Source organism: Chionomys nivalis, chromosome 19 (genome assembly GCF_950005125.1).
Source record: "Chionomys nivalis chromosome 19, mChiNiv1.1, whole genome shotgun sequence".
In the NCBI taxonomy this organism is placed as follows: domain Eukaryota; kingdom Metazoa; phylum Chordata; class Mammalia; order Rodentia; family Cricetidae; genus Chionomys; species Chionomys nivalis.
Genome location: NC_080104.1, coordinates 58,890,242 through 58,909,475, shown reverse-complemented (window position 1 = coordinate 58,909,475; position 19,234 = coordinate 58,890,242). Strand labels below are relative to the sequence as shown.

Genomic DNA, 19,234 nt, shown 5'->3' with positions numbered 1-19,234 from the left:
CACATACACACTGAAGTCTCCTGTGGTTGACTGACAGGTTGACCCTAGGGTCTAAAGACTTGATAGCTGGAAGAGACCAAGTCCTTTCCATTAGCCAATGAGAAAGCAGAGGGTAACCAGCCTGGGCAGTCTGGCCAAGGTCTCACAGCTAATTAGAAAATGGTCCTAGATGGGGCCAGGGGGTTGTGGGACGTTTCTGCGCTATGTGAAGATGTCCTGCTGAGATTGGTGTAATAAAAAGCAGGATGACTAATAGCTAGGCAGGAGAGTATAGGCGGGACTTTAGGGCAGAGAACTCTGGGGAAGGAAGGCAGAACTGCCAGCCAGGCACGGAGGAAGCAGGATGGGCAATACTGAGATGAAGTCACGAGCCTCATGGAAGGATGTAGATTTAAAAAATACAGATTAAGTTATAAGAACTAGTTAGGAACAAGCCTAAACTAAGGCCGAGCTTTCAAAATTAATTAGTCTCTGTGTCTTTATTTGTGAGCTGGAGGCCCACAGAAACTCTGACAGCACCCAGGTAAGCCAGCTACCAGCCCAAGCAGCTGCCAACAACGCCCTCACTCGGGTTTCTCTCTCCATCAAATCTTCCTCTTCCTCCAGCTTTGTCTTGTGACTTCTCTTGTCTTCAAACACTTCTCCACAACCATGATGGCACTTAGTTCCCCCAGCGACCCCAGAAAGACACGCTATGGTCTCCATTTTACATAGAGGGTGAGGAATGCCCAGAGGCTGCCAGGGAACCCAACAGGCAAGAGAAGAGGCAAATCTCCACAGCACCCTGCCTTGGTAGTGAGTGAGCAGCTCTCTGCAAGCCTGAACACAAAGTCACTCCTCCCCAAGAGACAGCACTTGCCTCACACACTGCAGCTGGGAGGGAGCTTCTGAGATCCCCAGCTGTAGAGCCCCCGGTGGCTGGGGACAGGAGACCAGGAGCCGACTGACTATCTTCCATCCCAAGCTCCCCTGCAATTTTCATATAGTACTGATGTCTCCTAAATTAGGGATTTGAAAGCCTGGCTGCTGAGCCCAGCCCTGACTGATCATGAATCACGTTCACCAGGATTAAAATTAGAGGCCAAGAAAGAGCCATGGCTGCTCAGAGAGTAGGAAAGGGAAGAGGTGTTGTCCAAGGCTGGGAGCTGGGCCTCGCTGTGGACCCAACAGGATGGAGGGACCTGAGGCTCTGGCTCTGTTCAGGCCTGCTGTTCTGAGTCTGGAAAGTTCTCCGTGAATGGAATCCCCAGCAGAAGAAGTCGTGTGTGGCAGGGGCTCTATTCTGTTTGGGCATCAAGGTGTAGAAGAAGGGGAGGGGTGCATGACTGCGATACTTGCCCAAGCGAGGAGACTCTGGAGCAGGATGGAGAAGGTGCCTAGCTGGGGACGTAAAATTCTAAGCTGCTTATAAGGAAAGACTTCCTGCCAAAAGAACAAACCTCAGTTCCTAATTAGCCATTGTCCCAAGTAATCTGTTAAATGGCCCAGCTCCCTGAGGGGATAGCCATTTGCCAATGAACTTGGCTGCCAAGCCACCAGCAAGCCAGTCTCTCCCACACTGCTCCACCCTCCTTGGCCTCGCCAGGCTGTGGGAATGGGTGAGGGCAAGAAAGCCCAGAGGAAGGTTCCAGGGCCACGGTCCCCCAGCTCACCCCTAATTCCCATGTGCTATGAGTGTCCCTCAGCGGAAGAACCATTGCCGGCTATGTGTGCACCTGGAGAACCTTCCAGAACGAACTCATCTAATCCTCCCAAGCGCTGGTGAGCCAAGGCCCTGCCCGAGTTCTCCCAGGTAGACAGGCGGAAACTGGTCTGGCACCTGACTTTGGAACCACACTGGCAATAGCTCCACAGCTGTAAATGGCAGCTGGAAGCTAACGCCTCAGAGGACTTAGGCGCACCAGGGGACCAGGCCTAGAACCTCCAGGCTACCAAAAACACACTTTCCTTTCTGCAGATGAGGGCTTGGATACCACCCATAAATAATGTCTGCTCCCAGGTTGAAGGAGGGGCAGGAGTGTCCCTCCCCAGCAAAACCCACTTCAAAACTCAGTGGCCTGGGCAGGGATCTGGGCTCAGAAGAACAATCTAGTCAAGTTGCTGGGTGGAACAAGTGCCCAGCGAGTCCCACGTTTCCTCCTCTGTGGGGCAGGGAGAGTCAAGGGAATAGAGACACTATAGCTATGGAGCATGCGCAAGGGCGCGGCCATGCTATGGAGCATGCGCAGTGGTGCAGCCATGTCTGTCCCTGCTTAAGGGAAAGAAAGGAATAGAGAGCTTTTTCTCTGCCTACCTGAGGACACAGGCCTCAGTACAAACAGGCATTATACCATGGATCCTGCCATTTAATCCAAAGTCTAAGGGAGCTAGCACCAGGATTCCATTCTAGTAACGACAAAAACGAAGGCAAGTGACCCATGACAGTGCCTTGTCAGGTCAAAACAGGTGTGTTTTTTAACTATTACATTAATGTATTTAGTGTGTGGAGAGTTGTGTGTGCCATGGTGCATGTAGAGGTCAGAGGTCATTTATTTAATAATTTAGTATTTAATAATATTTAATATTACTAATTTCATTGTTATTGCATAGATTAAAATTGTCTAACATTATGCATTATTTAATAATATTTATCATTTAATTATAATTGCTGGAGTCAGTTATTTCCGTATACCATGCGGGTCCCAGAGATGGCACTCAGGTGGTCAGGCTAGTGCAGACACCTTCGCCTCCCCCAGCCATCGCACCAGCCCCAAGGGTTTAAAAGCATAGTTATAAGACCGTGCACAGGTGCTCGGCATCGCCTGCCCTCTTCTGCAGCCTACCCTGTGTGCCGCGGCCAAAGCCGACACTCCAGACGTAAACCAGGCTGCGTCCCTCACCAGAGTCACTTCCGCAGCTGCTAATCCCACCGCGCTCCACGCGGGAGTTCCTTCCACAGCACACACAGCACCAGCGAGGACCAGCTTCCGTGATGCTGAAGACTGTACCCCTGACTGACGCCCCTCAGGCCGCACTGGCCCTTGTTCTTTGCACAGTGGTAGTAGGATCGCAAGGACCGGTCCTTTGCACTTACTGTCCCTTCCCCACGGGCACGCGCTGCGCCACCTGGGATCTAACTTGTGTCACCCAAGTTTGGTTTGGTTGATGGGGGGCCAGGTGCCCACGCTGGGCAATGGCACACATCAGCGTTTTCGGGGCCTATCAGAATCATGACCTTAGGTTTTTATGTGTGCATGTGTGTGTGGTGTGTGTTGGGTAGGTGCACACATGTGTGGGTGCCCATGGAGACCGGGAGAGGGTGTCAGATATCCTGAGGCTAGAGTTATAGGCTGTTGTGAGCCCCTCAACTGTGGGTTTGGGGGATTGAACGCGGACCCTCTGGGAGAACAAAAAACACTCTTAACTACTGAGCCATCTCTCCAACCCTAGGGCATTAGTTTCTAATTTCCTAGGTCACCCAAGCCCATTTTAGAGATGAGTAAACTGAGACTCGGGCAAGGTAAATGCCTTAGTCAGAATACTGGAGCTGAGTGGGGAACCCAGGATTCCGACATCAAATTCAGGGCCTCGTCTCAAGGCTGGGACTCTTAACTAAATGAGATGACGGGGTGGCCGGCGAGCCACCCAAAGGCCCGCTGGAAAACTAGGGGCCATGTGGGAAAAGGTCTTTTCGGAAGTCACAGCAGCCCCTCCCACTCAACTCCTCCCTCGTCACCCACGCGGACAGTGACTGCGGCTTACCCAGGACTGGGAAACCAGCCAAAATGTCGCCATACAACTGTAATGCACCATTACCCCACGGACTCCAGCAAGGCACACACGATGGAGATAAAATCACATGGTTAGGCTAAGGTGCTGAGAGACTCTGGTGAAAGACACAGGCGTTTCCAAACTCAATACGAAGGCAGCGGAAAATACCTGCCATGGAGGTCAGCCTGGTTCCGGGCCTGGACCGTCTGAGAGACTTTGGGAGGGCACCGAGCACGCATGCGTTCATGTCTCTCTGCTCCGGATTGGATGGGACGTGACCAGCTGTTGATCCTGCCCCGCCCCCGTGACCTCCCTGCAGTGATGGACTGTAACCTGGAGCTCAAACCTAGCCCCCTCCCTTTTGTTTGGTTGACTGGGTTCTTGTTGTTGTTGTTTGGCTTTTCAAGACAGGGTTTCTCTGTGTAGCCTGTTCTACAACCTGAGTCTGTAGACCAGGCTGGCCTCGAACTCACAGAGATCCGCCTGCCTCTGCCTCCTGAGGGCTAGGACTAAAGGCGTGCGCCACCACCGCCCCTCTTCTAAGTTGCTCTTTGCCAGGATTTTGTTCACAGCCACAGAAACAAAACTAGGGCACCGTCTACGGCATTTGAGTTGCAGCAGCTTCCCGGACTAAACTGGTGCCCACCACAAAGCATGTGGCGGCAGGGCCGTGTGAAGGCACATGTCTGGCAGCCCCAGGAAGACCATTTCCAGCTGGCTGTGAGTGTTAACCGTCTGAGACTGCTCACCGAGCGGTGTTCTGGGGGAAGCTCTGAGTGGCTGTGGTGGCCTAGCTGCATGCCCTGCAGGTGGTATGGGAGTGATCGGGCCACCCTAGGCTTTGCTTCCTATCTTTTCCTTTCCCTGGGGACCTCAGTTTGGACAGCCAGCTGGTGAGGGAGGGGCAGGATCCCCTGCCCACTTTCAAGTTCAAGGGCCCTGTGATGCCCTTCTCAAATGATTCGTTCTGAGATTCCACCCCACTGGCCACCTGAGGGCACGCGGGAGGCCCAGGCAGCGCTTGATGCAGATAGTGCTCGATTTCCTAGGCTAAAATTACATCTTAGAGTCAATTTTCATATAATGTGGTGACAGACTGAGGTGCTGAGAAGATGGGGCTTTCTCAGAAGGCACAAAAATGACCCAAATGGTTACAATCAGATGAAAGCTGACAGACAGATGTGGGCACAGCCTCCTCCTTCCCAGCATAGGGTGTTGGTGACAGACAGATGTGAGCACAGCCTCCTCCTTCCCAGGACAGGGTGTTGGTGACAGACAGATGTGAGCACAGCCTCCTCCTTCCCAGGACTGGCCATTGGTGACAGGGGCTGTGGGCATAGCCTCCTCCTTCCCAGGACAGGGTGCTGGTGGGCAGGTTCAAGATGAGGCTCCCCCTTGACTCTCCTGGCCTCAGTAGGTTCAGCTCACATCCAATGTTTGGAGATTGGCTTGTCCACTCGGGGCAATAAACCTGCAGGTGCAGTGGCCAAGTTGGCCTCTGCCTACTAGAAAGTGCCACCCCCTTCCTAGGGCAGTGATGGGGACAGGGATTTTCGCTGTAGAGTCACACAGGGCACCTAGCAAGCAGGGCCCTGACACCCCCAGATGTTTGAGCACGTCTTCCCTTCCCTAGAGAGAGTGAGAAGCCTGGGCTCTCCTACCCTTCCCCATGATTTTCTGTTAGCCCTAACCACCCTTTATTAATAGACGACCCCCTCTGATTCTGAGGGACCCTCCTATCCTGCATCTGGATCTGAAGACCCCAGCCACCCTCAGACGGGCAGTCAAGAGCTGCCTTCATCTTGAAGCTGCTCGCATCTTGAAGCCTTCTGCCCTGTATGCCATCTGCCTGGGCTGTGCTAGGCCATATCTGGGCCCCTTTGGTTCCATGTCCACCTTTGTCCACATGGCTCTGTGGCTGAGGAGGTGGACCAACTAGATGGCACCAGTATCCAAAATAGGACATGAACTAGAAGCCAGAGAGAGTGAGGTGGCCTGAGTTGACTGTGCCCCTCCATGAGGTTCCCATTCTAGCAAACAGTTCCCTGGGGCCCTAGAACCACCCCTCACACTGCCTGACCTGGACCAGTCACAGTGACCAACCACTGCCATTCCTGTGACTGCCCCACTCCCCTTAACCCACGGCTACAGATCAAACCCCGATGCCCCCTAAGGCCCATGTGTTGGAGACTTTGTCTCCAGGGCCGTTGGAGGTGGTGGGACCTTTGGGAGATGGGGCCTGTAGGGCCTTATGCCACTGGCGGCTGCTCCTGGGGGGGGGTGTGGGACCCCAGTCTCCCCTTCCCTATGGTTAGATGTGAGAGGTTTTACTCCACTGTACATGCTCGCCACACGGCGATCAGAGGGGCCAGTCAAGCTTGGGTCAGAACCTCAGGAACCGTGAGGTAGCCAGGGTGTGGCAGCCCAAGCCTTCAACTCAGCACCCAGCAGGCAGAGCTAGGCAGATCTCTGTGAGTTCGAGGCTGGCCTGGTCACAGCAAAATTTAGGTCAGTCAAGGCTACGGAGAGACTGTCTGAAAAAACCAAAACAAATGTGACCTAGAACAGAGCTCTTCATGAGCTCATCCCCAGTGTTTGTCAGAGCAATGGAAAGCTGGCTAATGGCACTCATTCACCCCTCCTTAAAAACCACGGAGGATTTTGTGGTGTGCGTGCACCTCTGTGAGTTTATGTGTATTCCGTGCTTACAGGAGCCCACAGACGCTAAAAGAGAGCATTGGGCTCGCCATAAGTGGAGACAGAAGTGGTTGTGGGTGCCATCTGGGTGCTGAGAACTGAACCCCTTCAAGAGCAGCCAGTGCCATCTCCAGCCCTCCACCCGGGTCACATTCCCCCAAGGACACGAGGGTGGCCCTGTTCTTTCGGCTCATGTTCTCGCCTCTGCAGCCATTTTCACTACTGTGTGCCTGTGCTATGTCCCTGATGCCCTTGAACTCGAGCGTGCCTCAAGAATCTAAATGTGCCAGCCCACTGACTGAGCAGGGTAAAGCACACCGACCCCACAGCCTACAACCAGCCAAGAGGTGGAACCAGACGATGCCAAAGGCTCTTTCAGACCACTTCCTTCTGTTCCTTGAACCACGAGGCTTGGACATTAGATTCATGTGTCTAAACACATCCAAACACGGGACTCACTGGGTAAAGGCACTTGCCACCAAGCCTGACCACCTAAGTTCGATCCCTGATACCTACATGGTGCAAGGAGAACCAATTCAAAGTAGCCCTCTGACTTCCATATGTGCCATGGTGTGTGCATATCCACACATGTGTGCCATGGTGTGTGCATACCCACTCACACATGTGTGCCATGATATATGCATACCCACACATGCATGCCATGGTGTGCGCATATCCACACATATGTGCCATGGTGTGTGCATACTGACACACGTACCATTGTGTGTGCATACCCACTCACACATGTGTGCCATGGTATATGCATACCTACACATGCGTGCCATGGTGTGCGCATATCCACACATATGTGCCATGGTGTATGCATACCGACACACGTGTGCCATGGTGTATGCATACCCACTCACGTGTGCCATGGTGTATGCATACCCACTCACGTGTGCCATGGTGAACGCATACCCACTCACGTGTGCCATGGTGTGCGCATACCCACTCACGTGTGCCATGGTGTGCGCATACTCACTCACGTGTGTCATGGTGTGCACATACCCACACACGTGTCATGATGTGTGCACACACGTGTGTGCCATGGTGTGTGCATACCCACATAGATGTGTCATGGTGTTCGCATACCCACACACATGAATAAATAACCATAATTTTAAAAGAATTTTTAAAATCCAATTAGGGCCAGTGAGATGGCTCATCCGGTGAAGGAGCCTGCCAGCAAGTCTAAGCAGGGCTCGAGCCACGGGACCCGCTTGGTGAAGGTTGTTCTCTGACCTCACAAGTATGTCATGACACATGCCATCCAGCCCGAATAAATATAATCTTTTTTTGTTTGTTTTTTGAGACGGGTACATGACATAGCCCTGGCTGTCCTGGAAACAGGCTCGTGCACGCGCACACACACACACTGCAAACACCCAGGTCTGCACTCACACTTGCTCTGTCGTACCCCAACCTTTCCTGCTCCCTACCCCGTGGTACCTTGCTGACACCTCACATAAGCTTCGTAAATGTTGACTAACCAGGAGAGCCACCAGCAAGACCCGAGCTCAGGTGATGTTCCATGGTGAGTGCCATGTGTCAGGCACCCGGGATCTTCACCGCTGACAGTCTGTTTTCCATCCCAGACCAAATCCTCACCTCTGTGTGAGAATTCACTCCAGGTGCCACCTCCCCAAAGGCCGGGAACGCTGAGCAAAGCTCAGGTGTGTCCATGCTCTGCCCTGCATGTGCGCTTTGACCAAGAGTGGGGTGTAACAAAGAAGCTTGGACAATTGGAGGCCCTGGACCGAATGGAGACTGTTTTCAATTATGGAATGTAATTAACAGTTCACTGGGCAGTGCCCTTCGGAAAAGGTCCTTCCAGACCTGCTCTAATGAATCACCAAGCCACGGGTGTATTCTTGGTGCTCAAGCCGGGAAGCTCGGCCAAAGGCCTCCAAAGTAATTAGTCCACTTAAGCAGACTAAACGGCTCTCTAGCAATCTGGTTTATGCTTCAATGGGTTTCAAGCCTTAGAAAACGAAGTCACATCGGCCCGGGCTCAGTGGAAGCAGTTCCATTCCTCAGATTCAATCCACACCCTCCGCCTTTGCTTCTACTAAGCCTGGCGACTCAGCCTGGGTCCTGCTCTTCCCAAGACCTTTCTGAGGGGACATTTGGGGCTTTTAGAGACACCAGACAGTCTCTGTGCAGAGCCCCCACCCCCACCCCGTATCTCCCTCCCAGGAGTTGATGGAGGGAGAAAGAAGAGATGCCAAGAAGGCTACAAAGGCCACAGCCTCAGCCGACCCTTTCCTGTCCTGTTGATTAGCTTAAACAGCAGAAGGAGTAGCCAGACCTTCAGCTGCCTAAGGCAGCTTCAGCAAAGAGGCCAAAGAAACTGCATGTTCCCACCATGGAAGGAAGCAACTCTCCCCTCCACCCCTCGCTTTGGCCCTGTCCTTTCAAGAATCAGGAGGGACAGCTTTTGTGTCAAATAAAGAAGACAGGTACTCCTGGGACCACTAGCCTCCACCATCAGATTCTCCTCCCCCACCCCAACTCATTCCTCTCTGCTGGGAGCTCAATGAGGGGCAAGGAGGCAGAGGTGGGGGAAAACAGCAGCCACCATTTCTTATTGGCCTGCACGGGTCCAAATCCCATTCCTAAGCTGTCCGTTCCTTTCGCAACATGTGTGAGGCGCCTGCTGCGTGCTGGGTACTGTTCTGGTCCTCAAAACGGAACAGTAGGCGAAGAGCTTGGAAATCCCCTGCTCTGTAGAGCTGACATGTGGCAAGGTAAATACTGACACCAGAGTCTGGTCGATGGTAAAAGGTGATCAAGGAGATCAAAAAGGAGGGAGGGAGGCATGTGAGATGTATAGGAGAGACTGAGACCGGAAAAACATTATGATGGGAGGCACAGGTGTCAGGATCTGAAGAACTCATGGGGTGTAAGAAAAGAGCGTGGCTGGGTAGCACGTGCAAAGGCCCCGAGGAAGGAGGAGCTCCAGGTGCACTGGGCAGAGTGGTAGGAAGATAGAGGGAACAGGTAATAGGAGGGGAGGTCCGCCATCCAGGTAAGAGATGTCAGAATGCATGAGCCTGGCGGGCCCTGGAAGACCCAGAGTCTGGTCTACTTGTAGCCGCTGGACAACTCTGGGCACAGAAAGGATAGACTGTGACAAGCTTGCAGCAGGACCCTGCCAGCAGCTGCATGGGCAGAGACAGAGGGATCTAGACCTTGTGCACCTCCTGAGGTTACTGTGGCTCATGAGGTCCTTTCCACTACGCCTCCAGGACAGGACAGAGGCACACAGAGCAGGATCTGAGCACTGGAAACCGGCCCAGGCTGGAAAAGCGTGGCTTGCAGTGGGGTGTAGAAGCCAGGCTGATCCGAGCAGAGGAGAGCCATCCCCTCACTGAAGCGATGCTCACATTAGCCAGAAACACGGGAGGCGAGTCTGCTGGGGAGATGCAGGGCGAGCAAGGGAGCCCTGCCCCAGGCACCAAGGGGAGCAGTGTGAGCCTGAATTCCTCCCTTCGTGTCTGGGGGCATCCCTGAGGACAGGTTATGTCTCCTCACTTTGGGGAACCTTGAGAACAGGACCACTGTGATGACCAAATTTTTCACCTTGATTGGGTTAAGAAGAGCCTAGGAGAAGAGCGAAGTGCAGCCCTGGGTGCCTGTGAGGTTCGTTTCTAGAGGCGTCACTGATGGAGTCGACTCTCAGCAGGAGGTGGAACTGTGGAACGTGGGTCCTGGCTGGAGGAAGAGGTCACTGGACGGCATGCTCTTGGGGGCTATATTGTTTTAAGTTTTTTTAGTATTTATTTATTGGTTTTTTTTTTTTTTTTTTGAGACAGGGTTTCTCTGTGTTTATGCTGTGGAATGTTACTTTAACAATGTGAAGGTGTGTTACATTTGTTTATGCTGCATTTTTTATTATGCATGTAAGGATGTGTGTTTAATTAGGAGATGTGTTGGCCAGGTTGCAGGGGCGCATGCCTTTAATCCCAGCACTTGGGAGGCAGAGGCAGGTGAACCTCTGTGAGTTCAAGGTTGGCCTGAAGAGCGAGTTCTGAGTCAGGCTCCAAAGCTACTGAGAAACCCTGTCTTGAAAAACCAAAAGAAAAAAGAATAAAAAGAAAAAAGGTTGCATTTGTTTCACCTTGCCTGCCCAAGGCACCCGATTGGACTAATAAAGAGCTGAACAATCCGTAGATAGGCAAGAAAGGATAGGCAGGGCTGGCTGGCAGGCAGGCAGAATAAGGAGGAAAAGAAATCTAGGAACAAGGAGGAGAGAATGAGGGAGAAAGAGAGAGACACACCTGGGGTAAGAAGCCAGGCAGTCACCAGACAGACACTAGAAACAGCGAAATATAACAGAAGGAAAGAAAAGGAAAAAGCCCAAAGCAAAAGGTAAAGAAAAGGTTGATTTAAGGCAGAAATGAGCCTAAGCTAGGCCGAGCATTCATAATAATAAGTCTGTGTCATGATCTGGGAGCTGGTTGGTGGCCCAAAAGAAAGTACTAAACTCGTTAATCTGGTGGAGGAAACATCAAGACAGCACTGCATCCAGGCTATGGCGTGGACCCTGCTGGCTGCTTTTAGCCAAGCTTACAGGAGGAGCTAGAAGAGCAGGAAACAGGCAGAGAGACCTGAAAACCACAGTACAGCCAGAAAAGAAGCATGTCTGAAGCCATGGACCAGAAGGTGTAGTGTTAGAGAGATTCCAATACGGTCCCACAAAGAAGCCACGCACAGCAGGGACAACAGGGAGATAGATACCTTGAGGGCATGTCAGCAGTTAGCCGGAACCCACCATGGCAGGTAAAAGTTCATGAACCTGTAAACTCACCTGAAAGACTTGAGGTGCCTGAGGCATGGAATGGGGGCCTAGGAAGTTGTTTCCACAGTAACCCACCCAGAGTCCACCAGCCAAGGCTCGTGTGGGCCGCTGACTTTGGTGTGGGCCGTGTGACGCTGATGTCAGTGGCATTTGGAACGCAGGGGTGACAAGATCATGGAGGCTTGCGCCCAGGTTTCAAAGGAAAGCCCATGAAGCCGGGCGGTGTAGGGCCAGGTCTGAGTTCCTGTGAGTAGCTCTGGAGAGGGTGGTTATGAAGTTGTAACAGTGGCGCTTGACTGACCCCAGGATGCTGGAGTTGACAGAAACGTGGGGTGTCTGCTGAGGAAAGCTCAGGCACGGAAGAGACACAGCCTGAGAGAGAGGCCGTGTCGCTGCAGACAGAGGGCTCTCGTTAGGGCACACATCACAGCACAGTGCGTCCACAGGCACGGAGCTACAGGACCTAGCGTCCGCACAGCTGGGTGGCTCTGGGGTCTTGCTTTGGCCTGGACCTTTTTTGCTCTTCTCCTATCCTCCAGTTTGAAATGGGGGTGGGGGTGTTCTCTGGGCCAACGTATCTTGAAAACGTGTAACTTGTGTTTTGTTCCCCCCCACACACACAGCTGAGAGTTGCCTCGAGTCCCTGTTGGGACTGTTAATAGGGAGGCTGTGGAGAATGAACTAAATGTGAGCCTTTTGGGGTCGGGGTAGATTTTCAGTAGTGAATGCTGTCAGCTCAACTGGACTGAGAAACAGGCAGGTAACTGGCAGAGCACATTTCTTCTTCCTCGTTTTCCTTCTCCTCCTCTTTTACCCTATCTCTGTAGTCCTGGCTGTCCGAAAACTCACTCTGTAGACCATGCTAGCCTTGAACTCACAGAGCTCCTCCTGTCTCTGCCCCTCAAGTGCCGAGATTAAAGGTGTGCGCCAGCACAAATGGCTGAAAACACATTTCTATGTATGCAGTGTGTGTGGGGGGGCGGAGGTTCCCAGGGATTATTAGTTAGATGATGAAGGTTCTGAGCTAATAAACAGATTTTTTTCTTTTTAATGAGTGGTTTAACCCCCTGCATTCAGATTTTGTATGGAATGATGGAGTAGAGGAAGCAGGCCAGTGGGGCCATGTCCCTGGGTGCTCTGTCCTTCCTGGGTACTTCCTCCATCCTCCGCTTCCTGTCTTCCATGAGGTGAGCAGCTTCCCCTACCACATGCTCCCCCAAACAAGTGTGCAGGGCCAAGCAACCATGGTTTAGCCCCTCTGAAATGTGAGCCCAGATTCATCTTTCTTTCTTTAAGCTGTTGTCTGAGCTACACAAAGCAGCTGACATAGTTGCGTCTCCCCTCTGGCCAGAGCTGCCCGAGGACAGGCATGTCCTGCTCTGCCTTTGGTCTCTGTACCCTCTGCTTGCCCTGCCAGCCTTTGGTACTCAGGTAGAGTACCCACAGAGGGTCCACTCTGAGGGAGGATACAGCGTTGGCTATTCCTGGGTGGGGAGGGGGTGGCACCTACCTCCCGCCATTGCTTGTTCTCCATCCCTTGAGTGTACATGACACACACTGGGGAAGAGAAAAAAAACATGAGTTAACATCCCAGGCCGAGAGGAAAGTCGAGGGTCAAGAGCCTCAGCCTGGGTGATTCTGTTGGGTCTGGGGAAAGGGCAGGTGTCTGTGGAGGCAACTGGGGTCTTGGTGAGCGAGGGTACGAGCCTGGCCTCCAAGCCTAAACCACAGTAGCTTTGCTGTTTCCGTGGTACTTTGGTACCCGGATCCATGGACAAGCACCCTACCACTGAGTTACATCTCCAGTCCCACAATGGGTCTCTTTCTCCACAATAACCGGCAGTTGGCTTGGCAAAGAGGCCTGGGACCTCAGCGTGACTTGTAGGAGAGCTCTCAAGGGCTGTCCATTTCTACGCCATAGAAAGGCTCCCAGGTGTGAGGCACATGGACAGGTGGGCGTGACGGAGGGCGGAGTGGCAGGCGTGGTGAGGATGGCACCTGAGACACTTTGTCCCTTCAGATCCCATTACTGTCACCAGGTCCTCTCCACTGATGGGGAAATCGAGGCTCTGCAGAGGCCAAAGACCCACCCAAGCCCATGCTCATGGTCAGCACTGCTCGGGACTGGAGCGCAGTCCTCCCAAGCCCATGCTCATTCCCCCAGACCGCGGTCAACGTAAGTGTGCCGCTTCCCACGGGGACAGAGGCCTTTTTGCCCTAGACACCCCAACAGCTCCTGAGCTGCTCTGAGGTGCTGAGACCTCACAAGTATGGGAGCAGAACAGGGCCAGCTCCTCAGTTCTTTGGACACCACCACGCAGCGCTCTCCAGCCCTGACTCACTGGCCCCTATGTCTGCACAGCTCCAGCACTCAGAGCTGCTGGCAGCCTCTGTCACTAGTCGCCAGGCCACTGTGTCACTGGGATGGTTGTTGCTGTCGGAGCAGGACTTACGTGGATCAGACTTGGAAAACATGTCTTTGTCCAAGAGGTTCCTGAAAGAGGGGAGAAAGGAGAAATTAGTCGGGATGGAGGGGACAGGTGATGAGGCCTAGGCCTGGAGACGGCCTCTGGCCCAGACTCGGACATGACGGAAAGGGAAGACAGGTCCCTCAGCACACTTGCTCAACTTCACTAAATGCCAGGAACCACACAGGGTGCCACATGTCTGCCACCTCAGCACTCAGGCCAGCCTGGGACAACACAGTGAATTAGAATAGCCTGGGCTATATGCAACCCTGTCTTTAAAAGAGAAAGAAAAGAAAAACTCCGATGCTGGGAGGCCCTGAAGCGACTCCGGTCCAGCTTTCCTAAGATTCAAAGTTCTCCCCCCACCGCACCACAGCCACAGCTTCCCCAGATGGCACCACGGTGCCCTGGACTCTGGTGTTTCTCACTTAATCAAACCTCAGTCGGCCTCAGATACCAGCCCTTCTCAGACATTTCCTTGTTGCGGAATGTTATTTTAACTGTGTAAAGTTGTGTTCCATTTGTTTCTGCTGCCTCTGTTAACTGTGTAAAGTTGTGTTCCATTTGTTTCTGCCGCCTCTGTTAACTGTGTAAGATGTGTTACATTTGCACTAATTAAATCTAACCTGGGCTCAGAGAGGCGGGGTTAGCAGCCAGTTGACCAGAAGCAGCAGGGAGGAGCTTAGCATGGTTTTCTTTTAGTTGGGGTGTGGAAGGGAGCGGCTTCGGGGCAGCAGCAAAGAGAGAGAGTTAGCCAGTTGCTAGTCTGCGTCTCTGAGCTCTCAGGTTTTTACCCCAGCCTTTGAATCTTGAGTTTTATTAGAATGAGAGAGATGTCGCTAGAATTGCCTTTAGTGGCACAACAGAGGTGTTGTCTGGGGGTCAGCACTGGCTGGGTGTTGTCCCGTCGAAAGGAAGAAGCTGAGTTGGGGAACCATGTCCTGTAGTGTTCCTTCACAGCTGCCACCAGGAAGCTACATAGCCCAATGGAAACCGTCTCTGGTGGATCAGGGATCCATCCGTTCTGTCCTAGAGGCTGCTATTGCTTTTCCCCTGAGCCCCTGGAACTCTAGGACGCAGAGGCTGTCCTCCACGTTACCTGCTCACTTCTAGACAGCAGCAAAAAGTCCTGATGCCAGGGACAGTACAGTCAAAGGCAGCAATGGCTAAGGCATACGTGGCCAGTCTCCAGCATCCCTGGTGACAGCCTCCTACAGGCTGGGGGCCGAGGCTGATCAGATTCCTCCAAGTCTGGATGTGGGGCTCAAGTTTAGTCATTTCCAGGGGAGTGAGAAAAAAGAATTGCCCCTAGGTTTCAGCCTAGGAGAGAGGTGGAGGATCAATAAATGGAGTTCTCCGCTTTGTAGCTGGCCCATAGGCAGCAGACTAAGAATCCGATGTAGGGGATGTAGCTCAGTAGTAGAGCGCTTGCCTAGCATGCACAAGGCCCCATGTTCAACCAACAGTACCGCACTAACAAAGAACACGCACACGGTTCCTGGCTCCGGTGATTCCCTGTCTATACTTCGGACTCTCAATAAGCCAGGGACAAGAGTCACCCTGGTGGCCAGCACCCAAAGACAGCACAGCTCTCAGAACTCCATGCTACTGACATTCCTATACTTCCTGATGATCCCAGTCCTTCTGTCTTGATGCCATTCTCCTGAACCTGAACCCACCACCGGGTTCCCCTCTTGCAACTCAGAGTCAGTGGGTCCTCCTGCCTGCCCCCACTGCTTTGGGCCCCTCTAGGGAAGGGACTGCGCTCTGTCTCCATCCTCCAGGCCCTGAGTCAGCCGAGTGCAGCTTGAAAGCAGAGGAAGACAGATAAGAGAGACCAGGGACTGAGGATGTAGCCCCGTTGGAAGAGGGTCTGCTGAGCATGCGCAAAGCTCTGGATCCCCCGGCGCTGTATAAACCAGGTGATCCCGGCATGCGGCACGCTGAAGCAAGAGGACGTCCACCAACTGGAGGCAGTCCTGGGCTACAGAGGGAAACCCTGTGTTTAAACCAGAGCAGAGCAGCAAGGGCCGTGCAGGGTGACACTCAGAGCGTCCTCATACTCCCCACACCCCTTAGCTACAGACAGACAAACTGCATCCTGCGCACAGGTGACTGGGCTATCTCATGCCTCGGTTTCCCCGTTTATAAAATGGGGCTCAGTATAGTCCAGGGCTGCTCAGATCGATAAAAGCGTATTAACTAGAACTTACAGGTCAGTCCTCAGGCTCACAAGTTAGAAAGAGAGCCATAGCCACCTGCACCCTTTCTGGTCTAAGAAGCCAGACCCAACTCTGACCTGAGCTGGACCCCCAGTTTCAGCTCTGCCTTCTGCCCCCATTGGCTGTGAGTACTCCTGCCTGGGTTCCCATCCTGATCCCCTCTCTGATGCCACCCATTGTCCTTGTAGCCTTTAACCCAGTGGGGTACATGGGGCTCCTGAGAAGCCTGCCCACTGGTTAAGCAATAGGCCTCTCATTCCCTGGGGCTCACTTCACTTCCCAGGGGTAAAAAGGCAGGCTCTCGGGGCCCCTCCCAGAGTCTGGCTTTGTAGGTCTGGAGTGGGGTGCGCTCATATTTAGCTGTTGTCCCACCCACCAGGCCCCTCTGGGTCGGAACCCTTTGTCTTAGTGCTTCAATGTCTCACTGGACAGCGAAGACCCCAAGGCACATTTGTTCGGCCCGAGAATCCTCACAGTTGCCAGGTTCCCACTAACCCTCACCTAACCCACTGAGAACTTCTGGCTCAGACAGAGGGAGCAGCCTGCCCAGAAGCTCACAGTCAGAGTAGCCTGGGAGACCAGGCCTTCAGCCCTACACAGGGCCCCAGCCACCGGGGTACTGACCAGACCAGACCAAACCAGATCTTAAGTGCTTTTCCTCTGCTTTCTACTTTGGGAAAGCTCAAAGGGGGGGGGGAATCCCCCAACAGTCAAAATGCATTTTCCCCCCATAAAGTCCTTCAGCTGTCTGCTCAGCAGCCTGGAGCTTCGCCTCTTTTGTTCCTTAAACCGAGGCTGGAAAAGCAGAGCCAAGGCCTTTGCTTCCTGCCACCCCCAAGGACTCATTTCCTGCTCAGGAGTTTGGGAGAAACAGTACCAGACTGTGAGGCCCGGAGTCTCTGAGGTCCCAGCAGGTGATGGAGGACCCCCTAAGGGACCAGGGAGTGACACTTCCCAGCAGAGGGACCCCAAGGGAAATGGGCAGGGCTGAGGGGAATACCCTGCCCTTGCCTGAGCTGTGGGCGAGGTAACTACATCCCCTGGTTCTCTCATGGATGCACTGAGCTTGCTCTGAGCTGTAGCTGAGGAAGGTACATCAAGAACCTGTACTTCAGCTATTCCTAGCCCAGGGTCCTCGGCGGGGACCACAAAACCTGGAAACTAAGCAGACTGATGTTGGTCCGTGTGTACTGGATGCAAGTTTGTTTCTGCTGTTGTCCAATTCCCAAATTAATCCTTAAGGCTGCAAAAGTTAGGAGGAAGCTAAACCTGGCAGCCTAAGCCTGCAGTCCCTGTCACTTGCGAGTGTGAGGCAGGAGAATCATAAGTCCAAGGCCTGCTTGGGCTACATAGTGAGTTCAGGGGCAGTATGGCAACTTAGTTGTCTCAGAAGAACATCAGTCAAAAGGGTTACAGTTCAGTGGCAGGGCACTCACTTGGCACGTGCAAGGCCCCAAGTTCAATCCCCAGCATAGGAAGGAAGGGAGGGAGGGAGGGAGGGAGGGAGGGAGGGAGGGAGGGAGGGAGGGAGGGAGGGAGGGAAGGAGGGTTCTCTGAGCTGGGAATCCTAGCGCTTGGAAGGCTGAGGCAAGACAGCAGCCAGTATAAGCCCAGCCTCTAGTGCTTAGGGACAGATGAAGTGACACCAGGTAGCAATGACAGACGCAGAGAGAGCCTGGGACCTGAGAGCACATGGATATCACCTTGTTTTTTCAAACTCAACTTCACGTCAAACATCTAGTCAATGGAGTGGATGGGGGGGGCGGTGACCAATCACGCATAGGCCAGGTCTTTTGGGACACTCAACCGACCCTGTGTCCCACTGCCAGCAGGACCTGTTTACATCCTAAGGGACAGATCTGGAGCTGCCCAGGAGCACCCATGTCACAAAACTTGGGCTCTCCCACGCCCACGTGGGCTACCTGTGCCCTGTCGGTCCCACTGAGGCAGTAGAGAGGAGCGGCAGGACATCCATATCCTCGGGCCCTCACAGGAGGAGGCCGTCAAGGGAGCCAGGCCAGGAGGAAGGACCTGAGTGTCTGACACCCACCATCGCCTCCACATCCCACTCATTCCCTGCCTGGCTGTGCCATCTTCCTGCCAAGCAACCATGCCAGGTCTAACGAGCAGTTCTCACAAGGTGCCCAGAGATTTCTAGGACTGGCAGTGTTTTTCTGCTGGGAGATATTGGCATAATTGACCCTGGCAAGATGCAGGGTCAGGGGAGAAAGCTGTGGTCTCAGAAGCAGCCAGGTTGGGTTGCTTGGCCACATGGCAATCTGTCACCCTGGACAGTCTCCCCACATTTCAGCTTCTTATGGGTTCATGGGGGTCACCCATTTGCTTCTCGGAACAGGTGTGAGCCACCAGCCACCAGTTTACACTAGAAACCAGAAGTGGCTCCATTGCTCTCTCCCCCTGGTGCCACTCCTGTTCCACTCAGTGAGCTCTAACGATTCTACTTCGAGCCACTTCCCACCCTCCCCACCCTGCACTTGGCCTGCCTAGCAACACATCTATTTCCTGATGTACCCACTCCCCACCAGGCTAGGGTCTGCTCAGCAACCAGAGGTGTGTTCATAAAGGTTAATCCTAACCACCACTTAACAAGATCCATCCCCCAATGCTGTGAGAACAATAAACCAAAACTCCTTCCTGGGGCCCCCAAAGCTACAGTTTATAGCCCTGCTCCCCGCTGATCTCATCTGTGCACCCCGACCGACCGCTCATACTCTTCCAGCCACACTGACCTCCGTGTCCTTCTACAAGGAGAGCAAGACCTTTCCTGCCCCTTGAATCTCTCTTCTCCATGTTCCCCTTGGGTCTCGGTCCCTGTCACCTGCCTCACCATCTGAAGGGAATGAACTTACTGCTGACAAACCCATGAATGTTATCTGCCTAATAAAAATGTGTGTAGGACAGAATTGGTGGTGCACACCTTTAATTCCAGCACTTGGGACGCAGAGGCAAGTAGATCTCTTATGAGTTTGAGGCTACCCTGGTCCATGTAGTGAGTCCCAGGCCAGCCAGGGCTACATAGTAAGACTCTCTCTCAAAGGACAAAACAAAATGTGCACAACTGGACATGGTGGTGCACACATGTAAGCCCAGCACCCGCGAAGCTGAGGTGAGAAGACAGAGGTGGCCTTGTGAGAACAAGATACACACTGCAGACTGTCTCCCAGAACCAGTGAGGCGCGGTGCTCAATGGCATAGCAATTGCTAGGGAAACTGTCAGGCCCTAGGTTCCACCGCCAGCATTGCGAGAGGTGCACACGTGCACACACACACAGACA

General features: G+C 53.3%; 1 protein-coding gene across 3 annotated transcripts in view; it reads right to left on the bottom strand.

Moving 5' to 3' along the window:
- Cpne5 (copine 5) overlaps nucleotides 1-19,234 on the bottom strand; it is an 83,580-nt gene that overhangs the window by 57,706 nt on the left and 6,640 nt on the right. For all 3 annotated transcript variants that reach the window (XM_057751193.1, XM_057751195.1, XM_057751196.1), the window contains exons 2-3: nucleotides 13,702-13,742; nucleotides 12,759-12,805 (exon numbers count right to left, since the gene is read on the bottom strand). In XM_057751193.1, the coding sequence (XP_057607176.1) occupies nucleotides 12,759-12,805; nucleotides 13,702-13,742 (88 nt within the window). The remainder of the gene's footprint in view (nucleotides 1-12,758; nucleotides 12,806-13,701; nucleotides 13,743-19,234) is intronic.